General features: G+C 37.9%; 1 protein-coding gene across 1 annotated transcript in view; it reads right to left on the reverse strand.

Moving 5' to 3' along the window:
- The window catches only part of STARD9 (StAR related lipid transfer domain containing 9), a 113,850-nt gene that overhangs the window by 20,628 nt on the left and 65,271 nt on the right, over window positions 1-27,951 (reverse strand). Inside the window, exons 11-23 of the mRNA XM_086749807.1 lie at window positions 27,834-27,931; window positions 27,416-27,616; window positions 26,481-26,578; window positions 24,202-24,279; window positions 23,291-23,365; window positions 22,439-22,618; window positions 17,948-17,999; window positions 16,881-17,018; window positions 16,055-16,137; window positions 14,925-15,028; window positions 12,672-12,719; window positions 5,402-5,592; window positions 576-1,059 (exon numbers count right to left, since the gene is read on the reverse strand). Coding sequence (XP_086605933.1) covers window positions 576-1,059; window positions 5,402-5,592; window positions 12,672-12,719; window positions 14,925-15,028; window positions 16,055-16,137; window positions 16,881-17,018; window positions 17,948-17,999; window positions 22,439-22,618; window positions 23,291-23,365; window positions 24,202-24,279; window positions 26,481-26,578; window positions 27,416-27,616; window positions 27,834-27,931 — 1,830 coding nt within the window. The remainder of the gene's footprint in view (window positions 1-575; window positions 1,060-5,401; window positions 5,593-12,671; window positions 12,720-14,924; window positions 15,029-16,054; window positions 16,138-16,880; window positions 17,019-17,947; window positions 18,000-22,438; window positions 22,619-23,290; window positions 23,366-24,201; window positions 24,280-26,480; window positions 26,579-27,415; window positions 27,617-27,833; window positions 27,932-27,951) is intronic.

The raw sequence follows: 27,951 nt of genomic DNA on the forward strand, positions 1-27,951 counted from the left end.
AAAATAAAGGATGGTTGTAAGTCACACAAACCCACTTCACAGAGTTTAGCTATTTCCTGCCTCCAGGATCATGCTGTGATAGACACCCTAGCATCCCAACTTTTTAGCCTTGGACAGAGATATTTATTTGGCTTCAGAAAGGCTGGCCAACTTGAAAGTCCAATCCAGAATCACCCCAATGATACAAATATTCTGAAGGAAGAGTTCTATCCTAATCAAGATAAAACGATGCAGAAATTAGTATTTACCAACAGTTCGAACAAGGTAAGAACCTAAGTCAGTTCTAGAAAGCACTCACAAAGAAGTAAAAAGTGCAGAAAGGCTTGAGAGAGGAACACAAAAACCAGTGAGAAAGATCATGTTAAAGAGCTAAGCAGGAAATGCACTACACAGATTCGAGGAAAAAGCACAAACAGCTCCAGTGTAACATACAAAATAGCAAGCTCACCGATATTGCAGGCTTTGGGATTTTCTCAATACACTGAAAGGCGTTCTGGATTATAGGTGGCTACTGAAAATACCTTGAATTTAAATTACCTTTGAAAGCACAGAGGAACTGGCAGATGCTAACTTACCTGGGTACCTGGGGCAGATGTGGGTTACAGAACGAATGCTGCCTGTTCTGCAAGGAACTTGAACCCCATGACTTCCTTCGCTTTTGCAACTGGTGATCCAAAGAGGGCCGTACAATGGTATTGTTGTTTAAGACTTGAGTTTGTTTCACACACTCTTCATTGAGCCAGCAGCTAGCTTCCAGCTGCTCTAGGTTTTGCTTGGCTTCCAATAACTTCTGCTTCTTGACTATCCTTTCCAGCTGGAATTTAACCTTTTTCCGTCTTATGTTTCTTTCTGCCTTTTTTACGGAGTATCTTCGCAAGAGCTCCAGCTGCACCAGTCTCTTCTTGTTCTGCTGTAGCAGGGAAGGGCAGATTTCCAGCCCAATGGTACTCTGCACCTCAGCCTCTGCATACAGCGTAGACTCTGTCTGAACTGCAAACTCCCTCTGCTGTTGCTGAAGGGCAGCCAGTCGTTTATTCTCATTTATAAGCCACTGCTGGTCTGTAAACAAAACAATGATTGAAAGAAAGTAAAAATCATAGGAAAAATATTGTTCATTATTATTTTATTTCCTAATTTAATCAGCCCTGAGAGCTCATTTGAAATAGAGCAGAGTCTTTGACTAACCATTTAGAGAAAAATGTATAATTACTGCACTTTATTGACAACTGAAAGCCTCTCCATTGGGATAAGGACTCTGGTAACCACTGCAAGACATAAGCAGGGGCTTGGCTGATACAGCTAAGGAAACTGGTGGATAAGACCTTCTTTGCAAGCAAAAAGTAGAACACATTTCAGTTTCTCAAAGACTACACTCAAACATCACCTCAATTTTGTTTTTAAAATACAGTGGAAGCATTAAAAGGCCTGAGTTGAATTCTCTGCACTTTTCAGACATAGGGTATATATTCACAGTAGTGCAGCATGACTTCATTAGCTTTTCACTGTGAAATATTCTACTACTACTGCTGCTTTAATTATTCTGAAGTCACATGTTAAATTTTTTATGTGTCACTTAGGGAATCAATGTATGTATGTATGAACAGAGTTAACAAGGGAACTAGGAGAGGAAGTTGTACAGAGCTAAACATAAACTCTCTGTTAACGCAGCAAATGGAATTTCATGCACAGACTGATGAGGCTTTGTCTAATAAACTCCTACATTTTAAGTCAGAAAATAAGCACTTGTGTAATCTTAACATGTTACTGACTTGTCATCACAGCATTTGAGTGTTTTACAACTATTCAACTTCTCTTTTTGCCTTTTGCTCCTATCCTCTCCTCCTTAACTTGACTGAACCCACAAAAAGCACCTGCAAACTATCAAACTATTTTCTCTCATTTACCCACACATGCTGAAAATGAGGGAGCCCAGAGTCATGATAAGGAACTTTATTTAGCACAGGAAACAGCAATTTTTGTGCTTGCCCTTATTGGCGGCAAGTTCAGTAAGCCTGAAGGCTAGACCTCTCTATGCCTCAGTTGGGTTGTGCCTCATTTGCAGGGGTAGCTGCCAGCTACCAGCCCTGTGGGTGGACACACAACCTTCAAAGTGGGTTGAAAATAAGGCTACAAGGAAGCCACTGTAGAGGTACCTGCCAGAGAGTTCTGCCAGTATTTCTAAACCCATTAGATGGAAACTTCCCAAGCAACACAACCCCTGTGTAGCACCTGGCTGAGGCAGAGCAACAACCATGAAGTTACTACCTGTTGCAACTACTGCTGCTCCAACAAGCACTTTCCAAAACATCCTGATAGGAGCCCATATATCTTGTACATAAGCACTGTAGCATGTAACATACTTGAAACAAATCAAATACTCTCACGGCAAGGACGCAGGTGAAGACAACATAACCTTTAGCTATCAGGACGAACATAACTCAAAAAAGACAAGCTCATACCACCAGTCAATCCGTATTTTTCATAAAATCACCACTCTACTCCACAAAGAGAGTTAGCTTCTCTGCTTTTGTTAGTCCCTCATATTTCATAAATACTAAGTATGTTCACAAAACAACTGATTAACCTAATTTGATAATAAAATATGTTACCTCTGCTTACACACTTAGTGTTCTCTAAATATTCAGAACCTGATCTTTGCAGTCAATGGGAAAGTAGTAGAGAACCAGAAAACCAGGCTGATTTGTTTTTAACCCTGGATGCAAGACTACTTTATTCCATGCAAGGGATACGATTAAAGGTCTTTCAGAGTGCACTGGCTTCAAACCAAGCTATGATCAACTGTAACAATCAAAATAAGTTACTCTTAAGATCATCACTTCCAGACTGGGTCTGATGGCTTGGACATGTTCTCTTAAATAAGCAGAGTTTGTTAATTTTTATGCTACTATAAAAATATACGTATTCAGCTGCACAAAGCAAACAAACAAAAAATCTTTAGCTGAAAAAGCAATGTAAAAATCACAGGCAAGGTTCCTTGAAAAGTAGAGCATTTCTCAAAGGACCAAAACTTTTCAAAGCACTTCTATCTTACTAGCAGCAACAGTTTTTTGGCTGGGCTTACCTTCAATCTGCAGTCCTTTACTGAACAGGCAACCTTACATTGCTTATTCAGGGAGTTAGGAGTTAAGAGGCATTTAAGTCTGAGGTGATGAATGGGGGCTACCTGCAGCTCCGCACAGCTGAGCTGCAAGAGAAGAATTTTGGGCTACTGAAGTTTCCCTAATGTAAGAAATGTAATCATCATTAGTGCATAGGCATTGTCAGCATCACTTGCTTGGTGACTACTAATCTTGCTAAACACCCTTCATTAGTGATCCCTACCACAATGAGTCTCCTGTCCTCTTTATGTTGGTAGCTCTGCACATAGCACATGCACAGAAGTATGAATTATAACTCTATGGTTACTCTACAGATAAAAGGGAAGCATTTTAGTCATTATTTTAGTTATTTTTTTCTTAACATTTTAAACTTTCACATACAAAGCTTTTTTTCTCAACTTTTTATTTCCAGATCTGTTCTTTTTAGTCCGTTTCTAGCAAGAACAGTATTTGGCAGATAAGAGTTTCCCTGCAACAGAGCTGCAAGCTCTAAGATGCTAATTAATCTCTGCTCACAAACTTCTCCTGTGTCAGGAGCTGAGACACAGAGGGTGCAGAAAAGGTGGAGAATTTTGGTGGGCTGCTGCCAAGTGAAGAATTGTATTTGACTGGCAAAAACTACGTGCCTGGCTAAGCTTCAGGTGAACACAACAAAAACAGCAGAACTAGAGAGAAGCAGAGAACAAGTCTAGAGAGCCACAAAATAAAGGTATTTTGGGGGAAATCTCCTGGTTTTCTGTAATATCTATATATCCTAAGTCCATTTCTGCTAGATCCCATCACCACAATTTCCTTTTAATCTCTTCATTGTGGCTGGCATAATTAAAAGATGGCAAACTGCATACATTAGGATCTAAGAATCTTCCAAAAATTCACAGTTTTCATCTTCCAGGAACCAATAGCAGGTTTTGCCAACTGGGAACAGTGCCTTTGTATAGGCCTACTTCATTTATCAAGGAATCTGGATCAAATAATTTATTAGAAGACAAACTAGAAAACACTATGACCACCCAATTTCAGTGGTCAAAAACATCTCAAGGTTTGAAATATTCCAAATTAGTCTGTAAACTCTTTAGCAGTCCAAACCCACCAAGACATCCTGCTGAATATGTCTGCCTGCATGCAAAGCAGCACCTCTAGGGGCCAGGAGCCACTGACACTAGAAAATACCTCTCCAAATATGCTGTGGCTCCTTCTTTGACATAGTTATTTGCCACTCAAAAGCTGATCACCAATCTAGCCTTTAGTACTCTTGCATAACAGTGCAGAACTTCCTAGAAATAACTCCTATTTAAACCAAAGCATGCCTCTCTTTTTTTAATCCAGTTTTAGTTTAAAACAAATTCAGGAGTGGAGAACGCAACACCACTAGTTAATCAGCTTTAAAGTAAATAAAACTTGCATCTTATTTTTAATCTTAATTTGTTGCACTTCAGTTTCTACCACAGTATCTCTTACAAAAGGCAGTGAAACTCTCTTTCCCTTAACTGAGGTTGGGATTTTAGCTCTGAACTTCAGTGTCCCACTTACTTCTCAGATGTGTTTTCTTTGTTTTCATTGTTTAAAACTCACATAGCAAGCACAGAAAACTCACTTTGAGCTGTGGTCTTATGCTATGAGTGAAATTCATTAAAAGCACATGAAAATGGTCTATATTGTTACAGGTGACATCATCAATGAAATGCATAAAGAGAGTACCTCAACCGACACATGTCACAGTCCCAAGCATCAGCTGTCTTGGAAGTGTTGCTTGGTTCCTATTGTACCCTGTTGTTAGAGCAGTTTCCCTTGAAAGCTTATGCTAGGAATTACACAGTCATCTCTATTTCAATCTCCCAGAACAACTCATTGGATGAAGTACAGGTATATCACAAGAAAAAACTCCAAACACAATAGCAGACTTGGTCTACCCTGCAACACGGCAGAGTTGCCCTACAGATAAGAGCAGAGCAAAGCTGCAGGGAGGCAGGATGGGGAGCAGCTTGGGAGACCAGAGGCTCAGTGCCACAGGGGAGCAGCATGCTGGTGCTGTCTCTCCCAGCAGTGACCTGCAAAACTAATTAAACAGTGCTGCTGGTACACTGTGAAGGAAGCCTTTTAGTCCTGTTAATCAAAGCTTAACAATTGTTCTCAAGGGAAAGACAATTATAGCAGAAAACTAGTAATAAGCCATAATGAAAGTTCCACCCATAATACAAAGCGTAACTAGACAAAAACATCAAGAGGATGAAAGAATGCAGTAATGGAAGGGAAGTGAGAGAGAGGAAGAGGCAAGTACCCACTTTCTTGTATCTGCTGGTTGATTAGTGCTTGGTCATTCTCCAGTTCCCGCTCCGCTTTAATCTGTCCTTTCAGGATCTGCTGCTTTAAATCCTCAACATAGATCTGCTGCCGTTGAATCTGTTTTCTGTGGAAAGCTTCCTGGTCTCTCAGTTTCTGCTTGTACTCCTCACGCACAGCATCTATTTCTCTGCTGTTAGAAATTTTGACAGTGAATTTAAGGCAGAAATGAATACTAAACATTCATAATAAAACAAGTCATCTTACTAAAGTAAAACAGACAACATTCGAGATACTGTTCTGATCAATACGGGTGCATTGTTACAAAAATTCGTGATGGTAAAGTAGCTCTGTACATCCCATGTCACAGCAGGCGATAATCCTGTAAGTATCATAAATGCCAGTAAACATGAAAGCTCTCATGGTGAAGCAGAAAATTCCATCATCAGAAAGACAATAGCAAAAAGAGTTTTTAAAATATTATCACTTTTGATGTTGCTGTAGATCTTCCAAAAATGAAATTGGGGAGGGGGTTGTTTATATGTTATAAAATTTTGTAACCACTATATAGGATATTTGTCACCTAAATACTTGAAAGTGCTTTACAGAAATGACAAATGTTCTTGCTGTTTTCAGATCAAAAATCTCCAACCTAGAAAGGGCTAGAGGCATTGTTGAGATTACACTGACTGTCTCTGGCAGTACCAAGGAAAGAACTTGATCACCTAATTCTCTGTTGGATGCAACAACTATATTAGGTTACTCCTTCTATATTTGGAGCAGAATTGTGATCAGAAAAGTGACTAACCTGTGAAAAACTGCCTTACGGTCCCCTTCAATATGTTTGGTTCCTGACTGTGTGCCAGAATTTTACACGTGCAGACATACACAGAGTAACAATCAAAACAGTATCTATCCTTAGCATGATCCATTATAATATTCAAAATACATGAACCCTCTGAAAGGAATATATATTCTACCTGTCCACACATCAAAATCAGAAATTCTTAATGTTAAAGTTATATTATATACAAAGGTGATATGTGATCTTTGTCTGCTGTTTTGTTTCTGAACACCACATGTTACATGTAACCTCAGAAAATGAAATCTTTAAGTCTTGAAAAAAAATTTAAATGTATTTTGCTAATGAATTAAATGATGTATTAAAATGTATTTATTATATTTTTAAAGAGGGTAAAGGTATCAAAACTCTAAAGAGTCCCTGAAGGTCAAAAGAAAACAAACATATATTTTTCAAAGGAAATGCTCTGGAAACATCATGTTATTTGTAAAATCATTACCAATACACCTGTACAAAAGAGCATTTGACCTTTGCTACATAGGAATTAATTTCACATGTCTACTTAGAACTGTAAGCATGTGCTCAAAGCAACCATTTCTACTGCAACAACTTTGATTCTGTGTGCTAGATTAGCAGACAAAACAAACAAAAAAAATAAGCAAAGTCTATAAATCTTCTGGAGTACCTTTACATGGAACATCCATTTCACTTTCTTAAAAAGCAATTGGAAGGCCTTGCTACATAAAAGCCTTAAGATTCTCAATAACTTACAATATTACTGTGACTCTCTTTCGCTTACCTGAGGAAAACAGAATTTTGTTTGGTTTTAATATTTATGTAAATGTAATGCTGGAGAATAACTGAAAAGGAACATCTTCTGTTCAATTGTCTGGCATGGTGCAAACAGTCAGAGTATGAACTTTGCTACTGCCATCTGCTAATTGGTTTGTGTCTGTTTGGGACCCACAGGAACAAATTACAAGAATACGCAGCTCCAAGATCTATTTGTCCTTGGCTTGACTACAAAGATGCCAAAAACCTGTGATTTGTATTTTTTTCTCTTGGATAAACTTTAATTGATCCCAAAGAAATAGGAATGGGATGCCTCATTTCTCATTCAGCTAAAGTAGGTTTGAATTGACATTTCACTGCTGCACTGAAACATTCATATGGCCACTACAAATCTCCAGCTGTTCAGGTATTTGTAATGCCAACAACTACTGGGGGACCAACTCAGAGGTTAAAGCTAGACTGGTTAAGTAAAGAAGAATCACTTTTTGAACATAGTATTAAATCTGAAAGATCTTGTTTAGGAAAAGCTCCCACGGCTTTAATGAAAACTCTGAGGGAGGCTTTCCCTGGATGCAGCTTCCAGGTTATCTTCTTTATTTTCCAAGGGAAAGGCAATGGAGTAGCAATATAATCTTGAGGTTAAAGTACTGATCTGAGGCAGAAAACCTCTCTGATTTTGGAGCAGTGATATCACCTCTGTGCCTTCACGTACTTAGGCTGCAGGGTCTTCAGGGTGAGGACTGCCTCCGGATGCCTATGCACTAAACCTAACAGTGCCCTGATATCAGCTGAAGCCTCTTCTTGCTGATACGTTAAAAGTAATAAATCATAATAGCAATTGTAAATGTTAAGACTCTGCACAAACTCTGATGATGGAGTAGTCTTTAGCCTGTTTTGCTAATAGACATAAAAGCTCTGATTCCTATGGTGGTATGAAAGTTGAAAAATGCGAGTAAATTTGTTACTGGACAATTGCATGACCCTGGGCAAATCACTTAGTCTGAGACACCTGTGAAAGAAACAAAGTACATTCATCCAAGAAGAGTGATGAGGATCCATTAACATTATCCAACATCAGAAAGTCAAGTATCAGAAGAGCTGATTTCTATTCATTTATCATTATTAGCACCATTCTGTATGACACTGAGGAAATTGAGTAAGTAATCGCCAATAAGGGTGAAAAGCGAAGCATGATAGTAAAACAGTAGACAAAGAATTACTGTTTTGCAACTATTTACTAAAACCAGATAAAATATATCTTATAAAACGTCTTATATTCTTCCTAACCATAACTCTTAGCTCTCAGCCATTTTTTCGATAAAATCAACCTTTTAGAGTTCAAATTGTTTATAAATTTAAGAACATTTAAGTATATGAAAAAACTCAGTGTTGCATTTCAATCTAAAGACCTCACAACGCTTGCAGAGGTGGTTAGGTAACATCTGTTTACCGCTGAGAGAAGGTCATAAGCTCTTCCTATACTTTTCAACGATGCTGAAACCACCCCCGCCCTGTCATATATTATAAAGTATCAGAGAATAAGCAACAGAAAAAATGCACAGGGAAATGTGTTGTTTGCTGTTCTCAGCAGCACTAGCATATTCCCTCCCTTTTGCTGAACCAACGTGAAACTAAGGTCCTTTCCAACAGAGCAGAACACAATGCAGGCCAAACTGAGGTTATTAATCACAACTCCATACTATGACTACACTCCACAAATGCAAGGAGTATATAGGCATACACATACTTCACTTCAAATGTTGGAAAAACAAACACGGCACAGAAACCATTACAGTATTATTCATGCTTTTGTTCTGATGATGTAGGTAGCTGGTACAATTCTCTCCCCTAAGGTTAAAGTTTCTGTCATAAAATACAGTTGCTGAAGGTATATATACACAAATTGCAGTTCTGCTGCTCTTTCAGTGCCTGTTTGCCTCATCTCCTGATTTTTAATAGTAAAAAAAAAAAACAAAAAAAAACCAACCACCATGCAGGGCAATAAAGAGAGATCTGAATACCTGAATACAGACATTAAACAGCTTTTTATGAAGTTGCTTCTAAAAGATTATTTTTTTCCGGCGGAACAAAAAGATAATGAAAATTCATGCACAGCCACTTACATAATACAGGTATGGCAGAAGACGGAGTGTTTTTCCTCTGGCTGTGAGACTACTGACCATGATAGCAAAATGACTGGCTTTTTTGGGTTTGGGAAACAGATCTCTCACAGAAACTGCTGAAACCAAGAACCTGAAGTAAGAATGCTCCCTTTCTACCTTTAAACATGCTATGTCACGTCAACACGCTCTTGCTGGTTTGTGGAAATAAAACAACAAACTAAACTCAAAAATGAGGTGACAGTGGCCCAGAAAGAAAATAACAGATTCACACACACTTTGTAGCTAAATCACCTAATAGAAAATTTAAAGAACAATCAGCTTGTGTAATATATGTGTGAATGATTAAACTAAAAACAAATATCAATTCAATTAACATAAGAACTTAGCCATATTCTGTAACAGGCAGATGAGATCACTAATTTCTTTCATTTAAGAAGAATCTTGAATCAGTTATACTGTGAAATTTAGACTTGAAATACAGGAATCAAGCACAAACCAATATCTGCTATTGCTTGTGTTCCTGCCTTCCCACATAAGCAACCTGCACTCAATATAGTTCTAACAGGAAATAATATAATCTCAGGACAAACGTAAGACAAACAGCTTCATTTCTGTAGGTATCAAGACATACATAAAATCTTAGTTTCATGGGACCAGCATACTCTGGCATACAGCAGATTAAAAAAAAAAAAAAAGCAACGCTGCACAGAATTTCATAAAAGCATGCAGATTTCTAGGTGTAGGAAATGCAGCAAGAAGTGTCAACAGTCACCCCTCCTCCAAGTAAATCTTTAAAAACAGCAAGTAAAATCACAACAACAGAAATACACCAACCTTAAACTAAAGATAATCACAAATTACTGAGAAAATTTTCATATACCAATGCTGTTGGATTGTTTTTCCTTCTCATTTTCCTCTCCACAAAGTTTGCATGACGTATGCTAAATGAACCATCTGTAAATCCACATTTTTTCCAGCCTGTTTTGTCATCAGCTCTCCGGGATCCTATTGTGCAATTCTCCTCCCCTCTTCCCCAAACACTTCTACTGCTGATGCAGAGGCTGGCGGCTGCTACAGCATAATGCAGTTTTCAGTAACTATGGCAGCAATAGCTCTGTGGTGAGGCTGAGTGCCTTCTGCAACACAATTTTACGGCTCAAATAGAGAAACTCAAGTGAAAATAATCACTCTTGCTAAAAGCTGAAATTCGCCAATTTTCCCAAATTGGAATCAGTCCAGTTAGCATCCCCATCCTTCTGTCTGCCTAGTGTTCAAGATCCATTCTTCTTTTACAAATATTTTTCCCAGGGGAAGAAGTGTTAATAAGAAAGCAGAAAGAAAAAAAAAAACAAAAAAAAACGTTGGCAAGGCATTTTGCAACCCTGCAAATCCCAGCACTGAGAGCAATCACAAGCCAGGGTTACAAGCCTATCCACTGATATACATCCACCCCCACTCCATCCTCCCCCCTACCCACGTTCAATCCAGGGCCCTTCCCGCAGGGCCTCAGTACATCACGCAGCTGCACTGGATCGTACATCTGCTTCTGTCTAGCACAGAGGCTCAAACCTCTGCCTTCTCCTCCCTAAAGCAAAGGGAAGAGCGATGAAGGCGATATGAAGACCTTGTATTATCACCTGCTCCAGCCTCCTGAAGCAATGCCACTCACAGAATTCAAAGCAAAAGCTGGGGGGTGGGAGGCAGGAGGTAGGAACCAGCAGTCAGTCAGAACGGCCAGCAGAGTCAGAAACCTTTAGAAATAAGGAACTTTCAGAAATGTGCACACAGAGCAATCCCCTTCAGCGAAGTCACCAGCAGGTGAAAACCAGGATTTTTCATTAGCTGGTTTGCTTACAGAAAAAACACACCTGTGTTTGGTTTTTTGGGTGTTGTTTGTCCTCTTTTGTTGGTTTGGTTTTGTTTGTTTGTTTGTTAATTTTTGTTGGGTTTTTTTTTGTTTTGTTTTTATTTTTTAGCCTTTCCGTGCAAAATGTCACTTTTTTTTTCTTTGCCTAAACCCCCCCAAACAACTGTAAAGCAACAGCTTATTTAAGGTCACTCTTTAAATATCCTTCTAAACCAGACGTCTCTTTAGCAAGGTGTCACAGGCACAAGATACTGACACACATTCCAGTAAAGGTCACTGCTGCCTTGCTAAATTCCAATTCAGCTGGAACTACAATCTGTCATAGGTTTTCCTCTTACAATTTCAGTTACATATAGACGCAGTTAGTTCTGTTAGCAAGAACTGAGAGTCTTATTTTTACGAATAGTAGCTGGACATGTTAACTATACCACATTAGAATATTAACTGTGTTGTGCTCTCCAGCATCAGATGCCGTATCTACAGGCACTGTTTCTTTTCCAGTTCAGTAGAATTTCACACATTCTTATAAGATGCCTTTTTTTTTTCCTGCTTTAACAATGTTGGTATTTAAATGTGTTACAAGCAGCTAAAATTAATTCAGTGTACTGCTATACCACTGGACTCTAATGGAACAACTTCTGTTTCTTTTCAAACTAGCAAGAGAACAAAATCAGGGTTTGTATTTATATGCAGTATGGTATTAAGGCAATGACAGGAGCCAGAACTTCATTATCTACTTCTTTGTGGTGATGCTGTCATATGATGACTGATGCCAGTCACAAGCCTTCTATGTGTTTGCTGGCTGACAACAAACATCAGAAGTTTGAAGAGCTGGGGCTCTTGTGAGAAGGGTATATGAGCAAAAGCAGCTAAGTAACAGTCCAGTGAATCACACCCCTTTCAAAGGAAAGTTTCATGCTTAAAGTTTTAATATTTCAGTGCAATGGTAGAAATTTGCTTTCTTTCTCATTTCTCTAACTATTTCAACATACAATTAGAGGTTGAACTGGTGATTCAACCCATTAAAGCAGATGAGAAAAAAAATGTCATTGTACTAAGCGCAGGAGATGAGACTGTAAGTAATCATTATCATAATATATATGTTCATATGTTCTGAAATAAAAATTCCAGAAGAAAGAAAATACCATCAGTTCCTGATTACAGAGTACTTAAACCCATGGAAGCGCAATAAATTCTGAATTATTTTTGTGTGCAGTTGCTGTACTTCTCTGCATTAATGAACCATGTTCTATGCAAGGATTTCTTTTTTGGACTCTTCCAAAAAGCCATTTTCTTCTCACCGGAAGAGAACTCAATTTGTCCAAGGAATTTTCGATATACTAACAAATATTCACAGTACCTACTACTGACAACTAATTTATTATATTTTAGGGTTCTTATACATTGTAAATTTGTGGCAGCTTCAGTGTAAATCCCATTCTAGTCATGGCTTTAAGATACAGGTTACACATGCAAACTATTTGCACAAGATCGAGCATGAAGAAAGAACATGGTTGCAAAGACCTGTAATTCAGCTGCATATACAGTATTCTTGTTTCAATATGAGAAAGTAAAATTAAAGCTTGAAGTCTAGTTTTCATCTGTTCTGGAAGAAATCATTGTAGCACAGGAGAAAGATAAAGCTAGAGGGACCAAAAAATTCAGCATGATTTAATTAATATTCTTACCTTAGTTCAGGAGAACACTTGTTTTCTTTACAGTTTATACATTTTTGACTGTAAAAATAAAAACAGGAAATCATAAAGAGGTTGAAAAAGAAGGCAAGAAAACTTCACTGAAGCCTATTATACATAGAGAGGTTGTTATAATTTTCAGTAGAAGACAACTCTAAGATGTAGATTGCTAGCAGCTGGGAGAGCATCAAGAATGAGAGAAAGAGATAGCACTTGTCCTGTTCTTATATTCTTATATTTTCCTCTAAGCATCTCTTTCTGACAGAGTCAAAACCCTGGAGTAGGTGGAGTTTTTATTGATGAGCAACTCCCTGTAGTCCACTTAGGCTTGTATTACTGTTTGCAAAGTACTTCAGACACACCTTGTAGTACTTGACATTGACTTTTCTTCTCAAAAGCTGGACATTTGAGAGAGTAGGTATATCTCATTTTATTCTCATATTATAGATCTTAGGCTAGCTGTCTCAATCATAACTCCTTCCATAAACAAAACTACTTGTCTAGACAGAAACACAGGCTTCCTGGTTACTGTAAGGGAAGACTGAATGGATCAATTCCGTTTACTTTTGCCAAAAAAAAAACTATCCAAGAGGAAAAAAAAACAACACTGGATTATGTTAGGTGAAAGACTACTAATATTATACATAGTTTATAGCTTGCTCCTGTAATAGATGGATGTCCATAAAAACTAAGCAAATGCAATATCATGATGCTTTTCATTTTCACTGAAGTAACCATTTGAAACACTCTAAGTAAGTATGAGGGTAACATTAAGCAATATAATATGCATAGTCCTGTCCAAGGGATTAAATAATTGATCAACACAAATGAATCTGATATCTGAATGTGGTCTGAAAAATCAATTAGAAATGTTCTTCAGTTTTGTCAGGTTAAAAGGGACATAATCAAGTGCAATTCAGTGCTAAACTGTTCACAATGCTTTGAGATTTCTGCAGGTTTTTCTAGAACCATCAACAAATTTCTGTGACAAAAGCTCCACCTCTGGTGTTTATACCCATGTAAAGAGCAACTTGGTGTCTACTTTTGAAGATTATTAGACAAATCCTTATTTTAAAATTCTTTGTAATTTTAACAAAGAAAATAACAGCAGTGATACGTAAAATGTACCTCAGTAAAGAAACAAAATGAAACACCATTTTGTATAGACAGGTATCACTGCAGCAAATGAAAAGCAAGTGTAGAAATTAGATACACTAAAGAGCACACATAGAAACACACTATTCAAGGCGGAAAGCAAGCTACTTGAATAGAAGTATGAAGACATGTTCAAAACAGAGATAACATTTTATGCTTATAAAACTAAGATGAGATACTTCCTAAATAAAGAGATACAAGATTCTCAGAATGTTACCATAGCAAAAACATTCTAGCAAGAAGCAGAACTATCCAGAGATATGAAGGAAAATATGGCTGTTTCTTGCCTTTTAACAAGTCAATTGAATGTGCCAGGCTGAGAGGAATTAAAAAAGAGAAAGAACTCAATTACATTTAATTCTGTTTTCAATGTTATGAACTGACACACACGAGACATCTTAATTCATTTTCCTGATACACATTAATCACTGTCTTCATCACACCAATTCCTCCCCTTTCAGAAAGACTCTGCAATGAAAAGCATACACTAGACATGGCCGGTGTGAGCAGCTCTTCAACATTTTGGAAGCAATCTATGCCTTATTTACTTCTCACTTTTTAAAAAAGAGAGAATCACAATGGCTTTCTGAGATGAAGGGCTCAACGAGGACTTGAACAAAAGGGAATTTATGAACAAACAAACCTTCTGATTTCCACAACAAATTAGCAAGGAAACTGAATTGGTAATAATTACCTTGGCTAAATTATGATTCAGATCTAGAAAAGCTGATTCTGTCCACTGAAGAAAGAATATTGTAAAAATTATGGATTAGCTCATAAATCAAAACACCTATAATGCAGATGTGCAAGTGAAATGAATTAAGCCCGTCTGACAGTCTCATCAGAGGCATTTTCTTGATTGTCCATCAATATTCATTGTGCATCAATAAATTTTCAGGTTTGTTGCTTGGATGTCATAATATTTTATATTAGTCTGTTGGCCAGTGCATTTTCTTGGACACTTTTATTTGACCACTTGAAATCATGATGGGATCTATTCTATATATAACCTGTTTTTGTCTGAACCAAGTCCTGGTTTCAGACATTGTCCCACATGAGAAATTATATGTTTGGGGTTTTTTTTAAACTTACTTGTCGAGAGAAGAAAGGATATAGTGAGGAGAACGGATGCAACTTCCATCCAAGTTGAGCCAGTCCAAAGCTCCACAGCTCAGAATGGATGAGATTTCATTAATCTGCAAAACACACATGAGAATAGGAAGAAAAAAATATCACAGCAATCCAGGAACTTTTAAGTTATCATTAATCCTGCTGTTGCTAACTACTGTGTGCAATGCTACATAATACCTCCCATGTGAGTTTACAATCTCACTTACACTTCTGCTTAGTCTTTGATAATTTGCAAAACTGCTAAGTATTTATTACTGAGTATACCCCTTCTTGTAGCTCTGTTTTAATGTACTGCATGGTTCACTAATCAAGAAACTAAAATGGAAACAAATGGAAGTTAAGCCCCTTATCTCAACTACAAAAGTGAGTACAAAAGGACAGTTGAGTGGAAAGTATAAACTGTTACTATAGAGAAATCCATTCTAAAAGGTATTTTCTTGCCAATATCAGTTGGTAATATGGTTGTGCCCTAAATAAGAAAATCTACATTCTTCAAATTAGGTTTTTTAGTTATATATGCCAGTCATTTTAAGAATTATCTAATTTTTTTTAAACATTGTTGAACTAGCTGACCAAACCTATCTAGCAGTAGTTAGTTCCTGTGATTAACACACCAAGAAATATTTTATCTGTTTCTGATGTATGTAACAATTAAGTGCTTTCGGGGTCAATACTACTCAAACACTTAATCCCATAAATTTTCCATTTCTTCCTCATTTGGGATGGTGAAATGACAGCATAAAGAAGATAATTCAGAAAATTATCAAACGTGGAAAGATTCTTAACTAGTCTTTTCACTGTGGCATTTTGCCTTCCTGTTTCAGTCCTACAGTAGTCATGAACAGAAATAGGAAACGCTAAATTATTCAAGGGATCCGCATCATCTTTTGCTAAGCGCATCTGAAAGGAACACTAGTGTTCTCCTGCAAAAGGTTTAGTGTCATTACAGACCATTAGATGGAGGAAATGAAGCAACTTAATACGATGATGAGAAGAAATATTACCTATATCAGGCTTACTTTTAAGAGGAAAAATAATTAGAAAAATCAATGAAGAATTAGGAAAGAAAAATACAGCATCATAGAACTTACTGATCTTCTTTGTCTCAATATAGCAGCTTCTGCTGGGTGATTGAATCTAAACTTATGAGACTTCCCAAGGACAACAAGGGCCCCTGTGAACAAAAATTAATTAGAAATCTACAGATACATAATTAATCAAACAATCGGTCCCTAGAATTTTAGTTGTTTCTTAACTCCAGTATACAGACTACAGCATATTCAAACTACTACAGAATGTTGAAAAAAAAACATTCTGACCAACGGCTTTCCAATAGTCATAGAGCAGAGAACTACTTTTAAAATTTGCCACTATGGAACAGCAGAGTTATCATTCTATAATGGCAGCATCCAAGCAAAGTAATCACTGAGATCTCTGCAAACTCAACATAACAGTAAATTCCATGTTCATACTAAAGATCAGCATGACTTCATGTCAAAAACATACCCAGCACCCTCCACCTGAACACACAGTGAAAAAGCTGAAGGTCATTTCAACTGTATTACATAATTGCCAAAAACCCCCACCTGTGGTCAGCTGGCTTAGAGCCAGTCTCCATCACCTTCTACAACACTGCCTCTGACTATAGATCTTCCCCTTTCAGAAGGCTACTGACTACTGTTGCCAAAAAGGGTCTTAATATTGTCACCTATGTCTTCATTTCTATTTCTGTGGGTAGTTAATTTATTTGTCCAAGTCTGGAAGCTTTAGCCATGGATCAAACCTTGTGGTGCCAGACAGCAACAGGAGATGGAGAGATGTATTTCTTAGATCTGCAAGAGTTCCATAAATCCTTGTTTCTAAACTCAAGAGGTAAGTTGGTTATAATACAGCATTCACAGGAAAAGTAAGTCTAACCTTGTGACAGACGACATGATCCAGTGACTTCACATCCATTCACAGTGCAGTGTGCGCCCTGAACTGGTCGCAGTGTCACAATTCCACAGTTGTTGTCTATCATACAATGGTCCCTTTCAATCCACGGTCCCTGCAAAACTATAGCGTATAGGTTTGCTTTATCTCAACTGTTGAAGGGGTTGGGTTTGCACTATTTTCCTCAGAATGAAGTACCATGCACTGTTTGACATTATGACTGCAGACTTCATACCTTGGAGAACTATCTCATGTGCAGAGCAAGGGGTGTAAATTGTTGTCTTTGATTGCTAGCCCAGTACCAAATCACAGAAAAAAACCCTGTACTTGATTGAAAATAGTGAGATTGCTCTTTCAGATTATTTATAGTTCTGGAAAACTATACACTACTTTCTGATTTGTGAGCTGATGTGCAAATTCTTCTATTGTGCTGAATTTTTTTATTGCTATGATGGCATTTATTGTTTATATTTTACCAACCTACTGAAAAAAATAATCAAACTTAACCAAAATTAGCAGAATTAACTAAAGCTGAGATTTCACAAAGTTTTCAATTTCAGTATGAAGTTTCACTCTCTATCACAATTTGTAGCTCTTGAGATTGACTGTTAAAATTAAGAGCAGAAATGAGATTAAATAAAAAATATTCTGAATAATTTGGATTTTATATCTAAAATACTGGGCCCAAAGGGAGTTGAAAAGCATTTTTGAGGTCTCATGATCACCTGTGTCATTAGTTTAGGATAGAAGATACAGAGATTTGAATGTTGGACAAAGATATTTTTAAACTCTAGTATACTATTTCACAAGCGGGAAGAAAATTCTAAAGAGACCTCAATTAGGTCAAGACCACTGACTTTTTGACCTCTTAAACAATAACAAAAAATAACAAAGATTTTAGCCAACTTAAACCATTATTGTCTTCTATTTACCTTTTTCTATTAAAAAACCTAACAAACAGAAACATTACCTAGCTATTACACATGATAAACATAAACCTCTTCGTTTGACCTGACCCTATCATAAAATAATTTGTAATATCATTCTCTTACCAATATCTTGATCTTGGTCTGAATCACTTCTTCCAATTTTGGTTGTTCCTTCCTAAAACAAGAAAAGAACTAATTTAAATGTCAGCTACTAAAAGTGCATTATATATAATTATTAGAAAAGCTTTGGTGCAGCATCTTAGCAAATACCCGAAATAAATCACCTCTGAATGACTGGATTACTTAGAGCAAACTCCATCTACTACTTTGTAATACTTCAGCCTACTGTCCCCCACAGTGATGCAATTACTTCTTACCCTGTAGCTATGTCACCTTCTACTACAACTCCAGTAGATGAAGTAAACCTCAGTGGACGATTTTTGGAATGTGCTTGAGACAAATATTTTGAATATGAACACATCTTCTGATGCTTTGAACTTTTACAGTGAGACTTGTTGTTTGCAGAAATTAGATAATTCTTTTTATAAGTACCCATGCTTGAATAAATAAGCTGCAAAATGATTATTTAGTTAACTAGGCTTTTAAGATTTCATAATGAAAACCAAGACATAAAAGTAACAGAATTTCTATTTTGTAAGGGAACTTTGTCACAGATTACTAATTTTTAAAACTAACTTCTTTTTCTGAAACTTAAACGACATTTATAAAAAGTCTTTTTGGTTATTTTAGTATATGGACAAGTTCCCAAACTTGAAGATTCAGTAACTTCAAAGAAAAGAAATGCCTAGGAACAAAAGTCTCAAGAACAAGCAGACTTGCTCGTCCACAACTCCTAAAAGACCTCTTTATCAATTACCTTCTTGACTAAGCAAAGAGATAGTTACAATTCCAAAATAAACTTTTTTCCAATGTGCTGAAATAACTCTCTGGTAACACAATTTAATTCAGCAAAGTATATTGCAGCAGTACTGGCTCACGAAATTTACAATAGTATCCCAGTTAGAGGATTGATTCTGGGTGAGTTAAGCACAACTAAAAATTGCAGCTGAGAGTGAACGTAAAGATACGATACAAGCATACTAACTCAACTTAAAGAAGAAAAAAAACCAAAACAAAAATAGACATAATCCAGGTGCATATCAATTTATTTTTTTTCAAATGCTATTACTGAGCTAATAATTTAAGTATTGGTACTCTTTCCTAATCTAATATTGATTATTCTGCCTGAAGAAGTGAAAGACAGAGGTTCAGGTTAAATGATCACACAACTTCACCTTAACATACCAACGTACTACTTCATATCTGTTGAGGTACTTTCACACTGTTACCTTCTTCTGGCAGTTTCCTGACTAAGGGTGGAATTCACAATGCACATCATAGAACCATAAAGAGTGAGATTGCTTTCCTCCTTCAGTTTGGGAGTACTTCAACTTTCAAAAAAGTTTGTGAAGAAAAGGTACATCTTTTTCTAAAACAATATAAACAAATCCCATCTCTTTAAGCTAAGCAAAAAGGTCAGTTAAATTATAGGGAAAACGTATATTTTTTGTTAATGAAAGCCAGAAAAAAAAGAACAGAACCCAAGAAAGAAAGGTTCTTTAAGTACAGCCACAGCATTGATTAGTGCAATTAATACTATGGAATAACAAGAGACTAAAATAGATTAACACAATGTTTATTCTACATGATCTGAAGACTGCTGCTACGCTCTCTCTCTAGAAGTACAATGTAAAGTGCTGTTATACATTGAAGCCCTAATATGGAAGGAAATGCTGTTTTACCTTCTTGCTGTTCAGATGAAGGTAAGAGACACCAGAGTCTAAAAGATGCAAAGCACAAAGAAAAGAAAAAGCAGCATCTAGGAGCAAAGAAAGAGGGGACAAAGATGTTAGTATGATATAGTGACACTAATGACTTCAGAAGGTGACCCTTCAAATTAGGTTTATCTATTAAAATGAATATCTTTAAATTACTTTAGGTGTTGTTAAAATTAGTATGCGAAAATATTTGCTGTTTCCAAAATGGCACATAATGGAAAAACATTTAAGTAGTAGCAATGATTTTAAATAAATATTTAATGTTAATGTAGTTCAAGTTGTACGTTGATAAGCACTGGACATTATTACTTCGTTCCTAATTATTACCTGGTGCAATTTATTTGCACTAGCATGAGAAAAATTAGTAAGATTTCTCTTTCAACATGATGAAGAACAGTATGATTCTATTTCTGTTTCAAATATTTGTTGCAGCTTTTTAACAGGAAAAAAAATCCAGTGTCCCTAAACTCTATTAAGTAGCACAAAACCTAGATATGCATTAAGATAGTTTATTAGTAGACACATACATATGATTTTCAACCATATTTAACACATTTTTTGGTAATGAGTACAGCTGCTTTTGCCTTAAACAGCATCAATATTTTGGTAATTTCCATTCATTTAAACAGCATAAAGAATTAAAGTCTAGCTTAGCACTGATTTATTGAAAAAAAAAAAAAAAAAAATCCCCTAAAACTATTTGACCTAGCTATGCACATAATAAGCCAGAACGTGGCTTTCTGGAAAAGAGCCAAGTGCGATCACAAGTAAATACCATTCAAACTACGCACCTGGATTCTACTTGGCAGGCCTGGTAGGGTTAAAATAGCAATATACAGAAGTCATTGCCAAAGTGAGCTTGTGCTTGTCCTTTTTTTTTTTTTAAAAAAAAAAAGCTTCCTTTTATCTTTGATCTACAAATATACAAGTATTCCAGTCTCAAGTATACAAGTACCCAGTAAAATTTGGACCAGTATGTCTGGTACACTTTAAGCAACACCCTTAGTGTTTACAGACAAACACATGCACACACACCTGTCCTCCTGCTTTGAGGACAAACTACTAATGCCTAATTTGAGTATTTTGCTTTACTTACATTATCAAATAATTTGCACATGCATTCGTAAGAGGTCAACTTAAGGAAGGCTAAAGCCCTGACAGAATTAAATCTGGTCAGGGACATCAAGGGCAACAAGAAAAGCCACTGCCCATCATATTTGAGAAGTTGTGGCAGTCTGGTGAGGTTCCCAATGATTGGAAAAGGGGAAAAATAACCCCTATTTTTAAAGAGGGGAACAAGTAAGACCTGGGGAACTACAGGCCAGTCAGTCTTACCTCTGTGCCTGGCAAGGTCATGGAGCAAATCCTCCTGGAAACCATGCTAAGGCACATGGAAAATAAGGAGGTGCAAATCGTGCCTGACCAATCTAGTGGCCTTCTGTGATGGGGTTACAGCATCCATGAACAAGGGATGACTAACTGATGTCATCTACCTGGGCATTGCATTTGACACTGTCCCGCATGACATCCTTGTCTTTAAACTAGAGAGACATGGATTTGATGGATGGACCACTCAGTGGATAAGGAATTGGCTGGATGGCTGCACTCAAAGAGTTGTGGTCAACGGCTCGATGTCCAAGTGGAGACCGGTGACACCTGGCGTTCCTCAGGGGTCAGTATTGGGACTGGCCCTATTTAACATATTTGTCAGCGACATAGACAGTGGGATTGAGTGCATTCTCAGCAAATTCGCCGCCAACACCGAGCTGTGCGGTGTGGTCAACATGCTGGAGGGAAGGGATGCCATCCAGAAGATCCTTGACAGGCTGCAGAGGTGGGCCCGTGAGAAACTCATGAGGTTTAATAAGACCAAGTGCAAGGTCCTACACATGGGTCGGGGCAATCCCAACCACAAATACAGGCTGGGCAGAGAATAGATTGAGAGTAGCCCTGAGGAGAAGGACTTGGGAGTGCTGGTCGACGAGAAGCTCAACATGAGCAGGCAATGCACCTTTGTGGCCCAGAAGGCCAACCGCATCCTGGGCTGCATCAGAACAAGTGTGGCCAGCAGGTCAAGGGAAGTGATTCTGCCCCTCTACTCCACTGTCATGAGACCCCAACTGGAGCACTCTGTCCAGTTCTGGAGCCCCCAACATAAGAAGGACATGGACCAGTTGGAGAGGGTCCAGAAGAGGGCCATGAAGATGATAAGAGGGCTGGAGCACCTCTCCTATGAAGAAAGGCTGAGAGAGTTGGGGCTGTTCAGCCTGGAGAATAGGAGGCTCCGGGGAGACCTTATAGCAGTCTTCCAGTACCTAAAACTGGCTTATAAGAAAGACAGGGAGAAAATCTTTAGCAGGGCCTGTTACGAAAGGATGAGGGGCAATGGTTTTAAACTAGAAAGAGGTAGATTTAGATTTGATAGAAGGAAAAAATTTTTTACAATGAGGGTGGTGGAACACTGGAACAGGCTACCCAGAGAGGTGGTGGATGCCGCATCCCTGGAAATGTTCAAGGCCAGGTTGGATGGGGCTGTGAGCAACCTGATCTAGTTGAAGGTGTCCCTGCTCCTTGCAGGGAGGTTGGACTAGATGACATTTAAAGGTCCCTTCCAACCCAAACTATTCTCTGATTCTATGATTATCTGTGTCTTGTGGGCTGTAGCCTTTACTTTTTGATACCTATTGTTGAAATGCCACCTTAACCACTCTCTGTTTCCCAAAAAAATATGTGTTTTCAAATTCCAAGGAAAATAAGACAAGAGGTAATATCTCACCCTGAGATGATACAGCACCACCCCTGTGCTGAGGATATCATCATTCATGGCCATTAGATGAGGTAAACTAGAATCTATTGTTACTCCAGCTTTTTCTTTGTTGATGTCCACACTGTATTCTTCCATGATGGCTTTCCTGTCTGTCCACTTACTTGTCCAGTCTTTGGTCAATTGCTCAATCTTAAAGAATAAGAGAGGAAACTTTCACTTACTAAGTAGGTTAATTTTTCTCATACATAAATTTCTTCAGAAAGAACAGTATTTTTTTCCAGTTACTGGACGCAAAATTCTTTCACCAGTGGCAATGCAGGTGTATTTCTACATTGCAGTACAGTTCCGTGGCAACAAAAAAATCAAGTAAAAACTGTACTACCACCTAGCGAAGCAGGTTTAATTGAAGACTCATTCTCAAAATGTCAAAAAGATATATGATCATGCTAAGTAGGTTTTTTGCCTGTCTTTAAGCAAAACTTAAAATTAATATTTCCAAAACCTCTCCAGGTCACCAGTGATCAAATCTTCTTAGTAATTTGGTGACTGCATAATAATTTCCTTTGAATAAATTGTAGGAGTTTAATCTTAGAAAAGAGAGGCTCTATGTAATGAATTACTGTGATGTATTGAGACAGCTTTCAAATCAGGAGTAGATTGTGCAGACTTAGTGATATGCAACGGACATATCACAAGTTGGTAGAGAGCACCCAATGTGCGTTAAGAATGGCAGTTTCCTGTATATACAGAGCAAATAGAGCACGATTAGGACAAAAACATTTTCACTGTGGTTTCAGAACAATGGCAACGCAATCCTCCCTGGCCCAGTGAAACAGCAGAAAGTTACAGCATCATACCCACCTTCATTTCATTCTGAAGAACCAGCTCGGTCAGATTTCCATCCCTGTCATCGCTCCAAGAAGGACTGGAATTCCTCTACACAAACAACAGTCACCAAGATCTTTGTGTTAGTTTCCTTATTCTCAGCTGGCATGCATGTTCTTGCACTCTCCAGGATTTCAAGGAGACAAACTCAGGAGAAGGAAAGTCAAAACACACAGGCAGTTTATGCTGTCTTCTAGCATCTAGCCTATACCCTTGTATAGCATGCAAGTTTTTGTGAAGAACTGATGAGAATGCATTAACAGAGAGATAATTCTGTGTAAATAAATCCTGGACTGTAGTTCCAATCTCTCCCAGCAAAATATGCTCTCCATGGCACAGAAAACCAAGATGCTATTATTATTCTAAAGGAAAAAACATAAAGAGCGTCAGCTGTATCATGAGGGCTCACAGATTATAACAATTTCTTTTAAATGACAGAGTGTGGAGACAGGCTGAAAACTCTAAAATACTGCCGAGGTCTACAAGTTCACTTTTAGGGGAAGAAGACTGTGCCAAGTCTGGCAGGGAAATGACATAAAATATTAATATTTTGCACTGTCTCGGTGCTTCTATATCCCTACAAATAAAATATTTCTATTTCATGGTATTTCTGGACAACAAAACAATCTGATTGCATGAAAAACAGGCAAGGAAATCCTGATTATTACACAGCTGCTTATACTTCAGGATTATCAATATCATGTCAGAAAAAGGAGAAATGACAGAAACACAGTTAGCCTTTAAATCACTGTGAAATCAGTCAGAGAATAGTTTAATTTCCATCCACTTCCAATAAACATGGAAAGATAAATAGACAAGATGAAAGCAAGCTACAGTAGCTACCTAAAGCACCATTAGAGCTCCATTTGGGAAGTGTTCCTGCTTACCAGTTCAAAGCTCATCAGCATAGTTTTCAATCTGTCAATTTCTTCTCGGAGTTCTCTGATCAGTTTTACATTCGCATCCTGAAATATTGAGACATAGATGTTGGAAAAATCATTCTTTAAAAAATTCTATCTAAAGAAATCAATGCAGAGCTGTTCCAAGAGCCATGAGCAGAGGAGAGGAGAACAGGCACACTCATAGGAGTACTACCTGCTCTGCTCTGCCAGGCCCCTGGGATGTACTACTCAGGGGCAGATTATTACCATCTTTGATAGGCTCTCTTTTCCCAAAAGCTTTGTTCCATCTCTTTTCTGAACACAGAGCTACCATAGTATTTGTTCCCATCGCGACAATAGCTGGGTACATCAATACTTTTACAAATTTACCTTCAAAATAGTCCGATCAGGCCAGAAAAACATTGTTGTTTCTGTCATGCAGAGAAGAAAATCAAGCTAGAGGAAACTAAGTCAGAATGTCACCAGCCATTATATTAGAAGCTCTTACAGCTGATACATGAAGCATTTCCTGCCTGCCTGTGTGGAGGCATTTGCCTCACTTTCAGAGTAAGCAGCTCTGCACAGGGAGTTTCTGGAAACCAGCTTTTTGCAGACAGTTCAGAAAAACTCCCGAGTCAAGAGCCAACTTTCTCTGGGCTGCCAGTGACATAGTGGCTCAGATCAATTAGCAGTGAGGGGAAGAAGGCAGCTAGCCAAGGGATGGAGTTAAGGATCTAGCATGGGCTGTGTAAGAGAGTGATGGGCACACAAACTAGGAGGCTGAGAGGCTGTACATAACAAGAAGCTGACCCAGGAGGACTGCTTTAACTTGCCTGTGGCCTATCACAGAGTTGAGAACTGCTGCTGCCAAAACCAAACACACTATTGTTGCCACCAGTGATGTCTAAAAACTAGTTATGGGTGCTGATAATACTAATGCAAATTAAATTTGGGAACTCTGTATTAAAAGGGTTTCCTTCTGCCCAAGACTTAACAGAGTATTGGTAGGAGAGCAAATAAATCTCTAAGATTCTATCCTTTTATCTACAGATGCAAATTTGAAACACTGAGGCCAAACCACAAAAGAACACTACTGAAGTTGTATAGACAACTGCTCAAAGATTAGGAAATGCTGGAATCAAGACTTTTTGTGAAACCTTAATTTAGTCCTCTTAAAAGATAACTTAAGGACTGAATCACAGTGTATGTGATCATTGTAGGACTGCAGCCTCATGCAGAATGCCAGGTGAAGAACGCTCACTTAAAAAGCAGCAATTCAAAAGTTTTAGATTTCCATCATATGTGATTGTAGATCTTTATTATTATGTGCTATCCGAATTTTGCTGTGATGACAGAATTATGCATTTCCCCATGGATTCTTTTATGTAGGTCTCATCACTATAGCATCTAAAACCTCTAAAACTGCTAGTCGATCTGTTTTAACAACATGTCTCTGACTGGGAGAATTTACATGTTTCTCATTTTATAATTGTGGACCAGGGGTAATGGTGGAAAACAAGAGTCAAGCACACACTGAAAGTTTGCTTTAAGCATCTGGACTAGCACTGAACAAGAATGATGTGGCAGGGGAAGCGACAGAATCCAGTCCTCCAAGGCAGTATCAAACTCTTCCCTTAATACCCTGCCATCTTTTAACCTGTGCAGCCTGCGACGGACCCCTGCACAATTGAACAGATGAATACAGTCTGAGTTCATACCTGGAATAGGCCTATTTTGTACCATGAATGAAGCTGGAGAGGCAAAAATTGTTCCCATGTATTTAAAGACTTTATAATTTTGTGCACTGAAAAGAAGACAAATTGAGACCACACAGCCTACCTGAGGCCTAGCATAGTAACTTTCAAATTCTTAACTTCGCAGCCTTAACAGAGTCTTTTCAACATGCCAAAATAAAGGGTTGCAAAGGTTATGCACTTATAGTAACAGGTTAAATAATAACAAATAACCCTAACAGACATGTTACTCTGCCAATATTTGGGATAAAGACACAAGGCCAACCTGTCACAACAATTGTCATAACAATTCAAAGAGAAGGAAGACTGAAACTCAACGGACAGAATGTAAAATAGGTGTGAAATTCTAAAGAGTTTAAGCTCCAGGGTATCAAATAAATAATTTCTGTAATATGTAAGCTCCTATTTAACTTGCATTAACATGGAGAAAAAGGTATGAATTTTATTCATAAAGCAGATATGCTGAACAAAACTTAAATAATACACACAACAAAACTGAGTAAGAACAAAAAGCAGAACTCAAGGCCTCACCTCATTCACTCTGGGTTTGTTAATAATATTTTTGGCATTTGAAGCATATCTCAAGGTACTCATGGTCTCATTGTAGCTGGAGCTGGCAGGAGAGATAGCTATAGATAGAAAACAAATAGAAAATAAACACTAATTTTATTTTTTAAAGTAAGCAGTTTAATCTATCACTTTTTAAAAAGGTGGATTTTTAAAATTTTGCTTTTTTAAAAAACAAAACAAAAAAAATCCTTTTCAAGCTCATCAAGCTCACAGAGAATGTCTTCTCAAGATTGTATTTATAACTGAATAAATCATGTTAAATCAAAGCTATGGGCTTGGAAAGTCTCTTAAGCTTAACCTCAGGCACAATCAGAATGCCTTTTCATTTCTTTGAGTTATTTATGAAAATCTTTACAAAGGCTAATTCTAAATGATGGTATTGGGTCTGGCTGAGATGGAGTTAATTTTTCCCATAGCAGCCCTCATAGTGCTGTGCTTTGTATTGGTAGCTAGAAAGGTGTTGATAACACACCAGTCTCTTGGCAGCTGCTGAGCAGTGCTTACATGGCATCAAGGCTGCCTCTCCAGCATTCCCTCCTCACCAGTAGGCTGGGGGGTGCGCAAGATCTTGGGAAGGGACATAGCCAGGACAGCTGACCCAAACTGACCAAAGAGATATTCCACACCATATGACATCTGCTCAGCAATAAAAGCTAAGAAAAAGGAGCAGGGAGTGGGAGGCATTCTTTATTACAAGATTTGTCTTCCAGAGCACCTGCTACACGTACACTCTGTCCCACTGAGGAGGGAAGTGACAAAGCAGCTTGGTGGACACCTGGTGTCCAGCCAAGGTCAACCCACCACAGTGATATAGCTGTCTTCTCACTGCAGTAGAGATATATTTTAAGGAGGTAACGTAGTGCAAAATGTTAAAAACAAATAGAAATCAAACCCACTGGCAATCATAATGGTCTTGGAGTTGCCCCCTAGACTGTCCTTCAGAAGCCAGGTGAGGATGGAGTCACGGTATGGGATGTAAGCTGGTCGCCTGGTCCCACTGACACTGCCTGCAGAAGGACTGTCCGCATGACTGCTCTCCCCTTCGCTTGTTATGGTGTTTATGCTCTGGCAGCTGCTGAACATCTGTGAATTTTGTGCTGAAGGAGAAACAGAACAGAGCTCAAGAAAGGGTCTATCTTTTTCTGTCACAGCTATTTAATTTTCTTAGATGTCATTAAAGTTTATTAAGATGTCACACAGTTGTTCTGTTCAGCTGTTTGTTGTAAATATAGATAAACATTAAGACATAGCACACGGTGAATGAGTCCTATGCTTTTATCACTACTCTTCAATACAAAGAACTTCTGTGCTTACCTAAAGTAGAGATGACAATTCCAAGTGTAACTAATGACTTGTTAATATTGGCACCTTCGGTAATTCGATCTTTACAGTAACTGGGATCTGCTCTTTCACTGTACCACACAAGCATGGG

Source organism: Chlamydotis macqueenii, chromosome 5, assembly GCF_036417535.1.
Source record: "Chlamydotis macqueenii isolate bChlMac1 chromosome 5, bChlMac1.mat, whole genome shotgun sequence".
NCBI lineage: Eukaryota > Metazoa > Chordata > Aves > Otidiformes > Otididae > Chlamydotis > Chlamydotis macqueenii.